General features: G+C 50.3%; 1 protein-coding gene across 1 annotated transcript; it reads left to right on the top strand.

Annotated features, from left to right (window-relative positions):
• The first annotated feature begins 1538 nt into the window (after nt 1-1538).
• Nucleotides 1539-8120, top strand: TNNC1 (troponin C1, slow skeletal and cardiac type). Its single transcript, XM_054838627.1, has 6 exons — nt 1539-1665; nt 5548-5578; nt 5890-6036; nt 6950-7064; nt 7173-7309; nt 7945-8120. Exons 1-6 carry the CDS (start codon nt 1642-1644, stop codon nt 7974-7976), a joined length of 486 nt encoding a protein of 161 aa, XP_054694602.1. The 5' UTR covers nt 1539-1641; the 3' UTR covers nt 7977-8120.
• The last annotated feature ends 224 nt before the right edge of the window (nt 8121-8344 follow it).

Genomic DNA, 8344 nt, shown 5'->3' with positions numbered 1-8344 from the left:
TTTTCTATGTTCAAGGCAACCAAATTATTAATATGTTCCGATTCTGAAGACTAACATACTTCAAAAATCAATTCCTTAAATGCAACTGTTTTCCTTTTTACCTTTTTACTATTTTCCTTGGTACCTCGGATTGACTAAGTGCAATGGCACATTGGGATGTAGCTGGAGCCCGAGCTACCGCACCGTACCTAACCGCGCCTGCCATCCCCATGCGGGGAGGAGGCAGAGCCCAGCAGAAGCCTGGGTAAATCAAGGTCAGCGAGCACCCACAGGACCGCAGTTCACAGCAGGCTTGCAGCAAGTTAATCTTTTGGAAGACTCCAAAACCTGGGAGGATGTAGTGTGGGGACGTGGCTCTGCATTCACCCGTGCCCTCACTTCATGCTGACACCGCCCCGGGTCACTGGTTAAGACTGGTGTGGCTAGGGGCTGCAAAGGGACAGCAGGTTTTTTGCATGCAACATGATTTCTATTCAAGGGAGAAGGGATTTTTAGAAGAGATGAGACCTAACAGCTGCATTCATAGTATTTTCTAGTTTGCTAACTAACGCCCATATGAACTAGCTGGAGGCAACACTTCATCACCCTGAGACGTTGGAGCCATCCTTTGGACACAAGAGGGAGTCCTGAATCACCAAAAAGAGTGGTTTTCCTTTGGTTGCTGTGGATTAAACGCTGTTCCCTGCACCGAGAAAACATTGGTCATCGCTTGGAGGCCTTTGGTGTGTTTTGCTTTCCACCGTGGTGGGGTAAATCCACAGTAAACCCAGGAGAGTGGGTTTTCCCCATTTGCAGTGGGCATAGGAGAGCTTGCTGGTTGGGTGAAGTGAGTCCCAGTTTCCTAAAGGACTGGGAATTATCCCTGAAATCAAGCACAGCTGACAGCCACCCCCCTGTTTTGCAGCCCCAGCTAAATGCAGAAAACAGAGACAAAGCTCCATCTGCCTCCATGCATCTCCGTGCCACGGCGTTGGGACCGCACATTCCCTCTGACCTCGGTGCCTGCACGCACACGGCATCGGCTCCTCCGAGAGCATCGGCTACGGCTGCGTGTCCCCCAGCAGCACGTCCCCCCGTGGGCTTGGGGACAGTTGGCGGAGGGGACAGGGAGGCCCCGACACCCCTGTTACCACTGCCCCCGGGGACATTTGCTGCTGGACGGGGATATTTTGGGAAGCATGCCTTTCCCATATTACTCAGTTTAATTAGGCACAGTATAATCTTCCTAATGCAGCTTCCAGGGGGGGAAACACACAGGAGGTGGAGGTGACATGGTGGCATATGTCCAGTCAGGACAGCCAAATACAGCAATGTATCAGCAAGGGTCCTGCCGAAACCTGGCTGAAAAGGCTCGCTCGTTCCCACATCAAAGTCACGAGTGAGCCTCCAGTTGCCCGAAGCCGGGCTGGGGCTGGCCCCGGACGTGCCAGCCCCGGGCTTGGCAGTGTCCCCATCCCAAGGCACGCCGGCGAGGCATTCCTACGGGGACGGGGATGGGATGGGGATGGGCGTATGGGGCTGCTGGTGGGCTGGTCACGTCCCCCGGGGCGGGCAGCCCCCTATATCAGCCAGGCTCACAGGGACAGCACCGGCAGAGTGTGACCGTGACGTCCCCCGGCCCCTCACCCACCCTCTCCAGCCATGGATGACATTTATAAGGCAGCGGTAAGTGCCTTCCTTTGGGGCTTGGTTTGGGGGAGGTTTAGAGGGTTTTCGGGAATTTTATAGTAGATTCTCCATAGCTATGATGGAATTAATGCAATGGAGAAATGCAAATAATAAATAATTATAGGGTGGCATCTTTTAGTCAACATTTTCATCCAGGATGCAGACCTTTCCCACTGATGGCTCTGATAGTTTCACACTCCTCTTGTAAGCACGAAACTCTCAACTGGGCTGCTAAATTGTGTACAATCACTCTCCTGTGAGACAGAGAGATGGCCTGTAGGTGAAGTTATAAACCTAAACAAAATCTTGAACGTATAAGAGGTGGCTGCTGGTTTTAGCCCAGACAAAGCAGAGCACTGTTTCTCATGAAATGAACATTATTTGTAGGGGTTAAACCTCACCCTCTTCTTTCTTGCGCTTTATAAGCCTGCCACTGCTACCTTTTCTCCTTCCTTAGCTGAATATTTTTCTCGTAGCTTTAAAAACCCCCTCAGCTTTTGTAAGTTATTTCCAAACATCCTCCTCTACTTTGCCACTCCTGATATCTGTGTTGCAGATATCCAGAATGTGAGCTATGCTCTCCGGGAACGCCGAGCATCCTAACGGCTATTTTAACTTACACAGCTGCATGCTGCGCTCACTGTGTAAACCCAAACTATTTGGTCTGTAATAAGGACACTGCATTATTTTGTAACGTAGACAGACAGTGATACACGAGTGGAATAAGGATGAAAATAGATTCTGGATTGTGTGGATTGCTACTGTCCCCCTTGCATAACCGGTGTTAATATATGTATATATTTGATCAGGCTTGATTTTAACCAAGGGCAGAAAAAAATGCATCATACAAGTCCTATTTTAATTTCAAGGGGTTTAGAGGGAAGAAAGATATTGCTTGATATGTCATTGAAGAAAAAAAAACCCATAATGCTCACACCTATCCTGTCCTTTGGTCAGCCTTGAACCTCATGAAATGGAACCCCCCCTAGTGATCCCAACAGCGTGAAAAGGCTCAGGAAAGGCTGTACAATACGGCACTGAGTCCCCCAACCAACACCCCAGAAAGGGAGAAAAATGTGGCCTGTAAAATCAAAGCAATTCCAGGGCTCTGTAGTTAAGCTCTTTAATTAAATATGTTCTCTGCGACTCAAGGCACAGGTCCTGTCCTTATTGTTTAGGGACCTCATGCCTGTTATTAGGGAGAAAGGCTGAAGTGCTTTGCCAGCCGGCGATGCCCACAGCCAAAAGGGTCTGTCCATCAGCTGGGGCAGCGTGCTTGCAGCACGGGTGGAGAGCCCCAAAAAGAAAGGGTTCCCCACGTGCAAGCACCAGCCTCTCTCCAAATCTCTGCCCCAGAAATGGACAAAAATTCACAGATTAAGGTCATCCCTAGCTGAAGCCTGTGGGCTTTAGTGGAGTTGGACCACGGAGGAATTCGGCTGAGAAAAAGGAACTACAGCAATAAGGAGCAACCCAAAACTTCCTACCTCAGCTACCAAAACCTCACCCCAAACACAGAGCCCTTGACCAGGGAAATGGGCCACACAAAAGACCTGATGGGCTCCCATAAGGATTTTGCCGCTGGTTTGAAGGTGGGGGTACGCTGGTAAATGTGGCGCTCGAGTCCTGGGCATTGACTGCCAGCACCTTTACAAGGCAAAACAAGTCCATGCCAGGCACAGCTGAGACAAACTGCTTTTTTGTGGATCTATGCCCCAAGATTTTAACTGTAAGAAAACATTTGCCTGGGAAAGAAAAAAAAAAATATTAAAGAACTTCAGCTTCCCATGCCTGACTTCAAATAGAAACACGGGATGAAGAAGAGAGCTGATAAAAGCAAAATATGGCAATCTGGCGTTACTGCGGATGCTGCAGTGCTGCGAGCTTAGTGCTTGCCTTCCCACGCTGCAGCTGGAGAAACCTGTCCCTGAAATGATGTGGAGGGAAAAAAGGAATAAAGCCGCCAACAGCACCCGTGTCCAGACTGCACTATAAAGAGCTCAAGAGCCATCTCTGTAAAAGGAGTGTCACTCTATAGTTACAATGCATTTAATTTTCGTACAGTGTAGCTCCACATCTATCATTTCAGTAGTCAAGGAAACTTCAAGCGTGAATATTTTTTTTTGTTTGCTGCATGCTGACGGCATATATTAGTATTATATTTATGCCAAATTCCCTACGTGCAACCAGAAAACCCAATGGATTTTCATCTTGCCCACTCATGCCTAGATAAGGGTGTGCAAACACAAAGCTATTTTGGGAACATTTTTAGGCTCTGTTAAGCGGCGCTAAGAACAGTGCCAGGGACAAGTGTCCAGATAAAGGGCTGCAAGGATAAATACCAAAGCCTGGGAACAATCGGGGAGCTCATCTTTATCTCCAGCACCTCTCTCACCCAGGCTTATAAATAGTGAATGCATCAAGAGGGTCATGTTACCCGAGTGGCAGGACGGTGGCCATGCACATCGGCTGAGGGAGCACAGCGGCTGCCCTCACTCTGCCCAAACAATAGCTGTGAAGGGCCGGCAGCTGCCTGCCTGCCTGCAGTGGCGCGGGGGCCACAGTGGGCTTGGGTTTCCTCCTGCCACCGTCCTTAGTGCTTTCTGACTTGAAAGTCTTCGCCTCCTGGTGCACGGGGAGTGGCACAAGGCGCTATGCCCGCTTCCCGCAGGCTCTGTACCACTAAGAAAATGCACTTTTCCTGCCTCTAACAGGAAGAATTTCCAGGTGGCTTTTGCAAAACTGTTGCTCTTTGGAGCAAAAGCATCATCCTTCCCTCAAAGACAGGATGCCAGGGTTCTGCCCCAACCAAAACATGGCAGGGATGGATGGTTTTGGCACTGTTTGCGTGGGGATGGTAGTAAAGCGACATTAGTGGGGTCAGACCAGAGGTGGTCCTGGCAGGTGATCATATCTGGCTGACTCCAGAGAGGCTGTTGACCAGCACGGGAAGGAAAAGTCAATGTTTTCATGGATGCTACGACAGGGGCAGTTGGACACGGTGGTGGGGTCAGCAATTTTAGATAAGCAGTACCTGCAGGCAGGAATGAAGCCAAAGAGAAAAATGCACTTAAAGAGGTACGACACAGAGAATTCCTCTTTGCTCTCCTCATTGATTATTTTTATTAATTCATGCTAACTAATAAGCTCCTGCTGATCATCTGTGGGGAATGAATTCAGGTAGGGTTTGGGAAGAACCTGGCAGCCCATTTCAGCTAACACCTAATGGCACCATGGCCATTTCTTTGGGGAGATACCCAGAACAGGCTAAAGGAAACAGCAGCTCCTGTCAGAGGCAGAAACCTTTGTAATAAAAACTGACTCGGATGGAAGTAGACCAACCAGCTCTTAATGCTCTGGATAATGCAGGGAGTTTCCTGAATCTAGGGCTGAAAAACAACTACCACGGATGGTCTTGTCTGCCTCTCCCTCCCCTGGGACCTCTCCAGCACGTCCCACCTCCAACCTGGCCTCAGCCCACGCATGAACAGCCCTCAGCAGCACAGCCATGCTGCTGTGAAGCCTGCCAGCAACAAGAAATTATCCCCAAATGGTTGACAGAGACAAACGCTAGTCCCAGTGGGCCTCCCCTGCTTATGCCAAAGCTACTTCTGCTGCCTATCAGATGCTGCTGCTCTAGAGAAATGACGCTCGCTTCAAAGGAGTTGGGAATATTTTTTTTTAAGGGGAAGAACCTCTTAGACTACAAAAAGCTGTGGTGTCAAAACCCCACTGGTCATACATCCCATAGTTCACGAGGGTGACGGCTGTGAGGCTTGGCTGACCTCTGCAAAGACTGCTGAACAAATAACATGTCTCTTTTAACAATTAGCAATGCTGATGAAGAAAAATGACTTGGTGTCTGTGTTTTCCTAACAGGTTGAGCAGCTGACAGAAGAACAAAAAAATGGTAGGTGAATCTTTAACCTGACACCGCAGCCCAAAGACAAGCTCCCCGGCCAGCAGCCCAGCCTGCCTCAGCAATTACACCCCAGAAAATGCTTTGGCCAGACCGGCCAACACAGGCCATGGCCCAGGGATTTTGATCCACCAGCATTTCAAGCAAGACAGTTTCTGTGCGTGTGCCCGGGTGTCCCCACCACGCCGTGCCCCGGCAGTGCTGGGGTGCATCGGCAGGGGAGGCTGTGTCTGGGATGAGCCCCCTGCCCCAGGGCCACCCAGAAAGACACCCCCCCAATCTCCTCTCTGCTCTCTCCCCAGAGTTCAAGGCTGCCTTTGACATCTTCGTGCTGGGGGCAGAAGACGGTTGCATCAGCACCAAGGAGCTGGGGAAGGTGATGCGGATGCTGGGGCAGAACCCCACCCCTGAGGAGCTGCAGGAGATGATAGACGAAGTGGATGAGGATGGTGAGAAATTTGGGGTTCTTCCACTGTCCCAAGCACCATCCCCATGTCCACAGGCATGGGGGGGATGGCGTGGGACAGGAGTGCTCCGCATCTGTGCAGCACTGGCAGGATCCGTTGCAGCCTGTGGGGAGCAACTGCAACTGCAGCACTGTGATTTTGAATCACACTAAACACCCATCAAACTTCAGTGTCGTTCCTTTAGGAAATTTCCAAGCAAAGAGAAACTATAAAAATTATTATTCCTGCAGTGATCAGGCTGCCTGAACTGATTTGGGGGTGGTGTGTGTGTGTGTGTGTACTTGGAAATTGCACAGATCCATTTAAAAAACAAAATATAGGCTGAATGTAGAAACTGCCACTTCAGAAATGCCACGATTACAGGATTCTATCATTGGGTAAGTCTTTCACTGCTCAAGTGTACACACACATAAATAACTGTCAATATTGATTAAATCAGCTTACCAGTGATCACACATAACAAAATCCACTGTGTGCAAGTTGGGCAGAAATACCATACTAAATAAATGGAAAATAAAAACAGCAGTTAAAAATCAGGCAAAAAAAGGAAAACGGTACTGTACCACTGGTGCAAAAACACACTGCATGAATACCTGCCTTCTGGAGCTTTTAACACCTAGGTGAGATGGACAAGTATCTCCATAGCAGGAATTTCCATTCATCCATGCTTCCTGTAGGACTTTTCATTCATTTTGCCTTGGCAAAATGACTACAAAAGGTAAAAATCCAGTGATGAAGTCAGTCCACAGCCTAAGTCACACCAGCGTCCCAAAAGCTGCCTCTTGCTGCAGGGCTGCTCTCATGAGCTTTGTTCCTGGGTTACTAAAGGGAAGTGTGATCTCTTGCTTGGCCCACCCACCGTAGCACCAACTGATGCCGTTTATTCTGCCTGCAGGCAGCGGCACTGTAGACTTTGATGAGTTCCTTGTTATGATGGTCCGGTGTATGAAAGATGACAGCAAAGGAAAAACCGAAGAGGAACTCTCAGATCTCTTCAGGATGTTTGATAAGTAAGAGCCACGACTGCAGCACGGCGGGGTGGTGGGAGCAGTGCAGCCACCCCAACTTCCCTTCCCCAGTATGTCAGTCTGCTCCTGAGCTCTTCTGTCCTCACACAGAAACGCTGATGGCTACATCGACCTCGAGGAGCTGAAAATCATGCTGCAGGCGACGGGAGAGACTATCACCGAGGACGACATAGAAGAACTGATGAAAGACGGGGATAAAAACAACGATGGCAGGATTGACTATGACGGTACGAGTCTTTCTTGTCTGCAGTTTGGTTCTGAGCCCTTGAGCAACCCCCAGGCAGCTCCTGTGGTCTTGGTTGCCTTCAGAGACAGGCGTGAGCTTGTGCAGGTAGTGCTGGGCGATCGCAGCTGGTGTTTGCACTGGGATGGGGGGTATCTTATGCTTGTGGAATGGTAGCAAGGGCCTGTGGCTGCCTTAACTCTCCCCACGCTGCAAAAGCCAGCCTGCACCGAAGCACACAAACCTGCTTTTCACCAGATACCTGCCCATCCCCTCCTCCCCCCTAAACACAAGCACCAGCTCCAAAGGGCTGTATCTTTGAACACGATGCTGCTGGAGTGACCCCCAGACCATTTCCAAGCTGAGCTGGTGGCTGTGTCCCTCCCTGGGCACTCACCTCCAGTGTTTTGGTGGCACCCAAGGGTGATGCTGGGCTCCAGTGACATTTCCAGCGGGAGTCACGAGGAGTCCTCACCACGGCCAGAGGAGCGGTAGCCGTCCCCGCCTCGGCCTCTTGTGTATCGGGGAGATGGAAAAGGAGACAGGGCTGGGGAAAGCTGCCAAGAGCACGCTTAGGAGCTGCAAGGGCACTTTAGTCCCACCTCACACCCCTTGTCTCCAATGTCTTCCCCTTGGCAGAGTTCCTGGAGTTTATGAAGGGAGTTGAATAAATCTGAGGACAGATTGACAGACCGAATTTCCTAAACCCCTCCAGCTCTGCATCTCATCTCCTTGGCTAAGTCCCCCGGCTACCAGCATGAAGACGGAGTGCTGAGAAGGGTGGCCGCTGGGAAAATAAAACGTGTTAATACCGAGTGCCTCAGATGGTCGTTCCTTGGAGGTTTAGTGAGAGCTTCACCCCAGTAGCGTACTCATCACTAACGGGGCTGCACCGAGTGCCCACAAGCTGCGTCTGGGAAGGTGCCACCACAGCTGGAGCTTTAAGCCTCCACGGAGGTATTTTGCTGCCAGCCCAGCAGCAAAGCCTGGCCAACAGGGCCACGGGTGCTCAGTGGGGAGCTGCCATGTTGCATCTCCT

This window comes from Grus americana, chromosome 11, assembly GCF_028858705.1.
Source record: "Grus americana isolate bGruAme1 chromosome 11, bGruAme1.mat, whole genome shotgun sequence".
Taxonomy (NCBI): domain Eukaryota; kingdom Metazoa; phylum Chordata; class Aves; order Gruiformes; family Gruidae; genus Grus; species Grus americana.
Note: the sequence above shows the minus strand (reverse complement) of the source record. Positions and strands in the feature narration are given on the sequence as shown.

What these genes read in the sequence shown, in the direction of transcription:
- TNNC1 (XM_054838627.1), top strand. Translation starts at nt 1,642, where the DNA reads ATGGATGACATTTATAAGGCAGCG. An exon ending in GACAGAAGAACAAAAAAATG is followed by an intron (nt 5,579 to 5,889) that starts GTAGGTGAATCT and finishes CTCTCTCCCCAG; the next exon opens with AGTTCAAGGCTGCCTTTGAC. An exon ending in TGGCAGGATTGACTATGACG is followed by an intron (nt 7,310 to 7,944) that starts GTACGAGTCTTT and finishes TCCCCTTGGCAG; the next exon opens with AGTTCCTGGAGTTTATGAAG.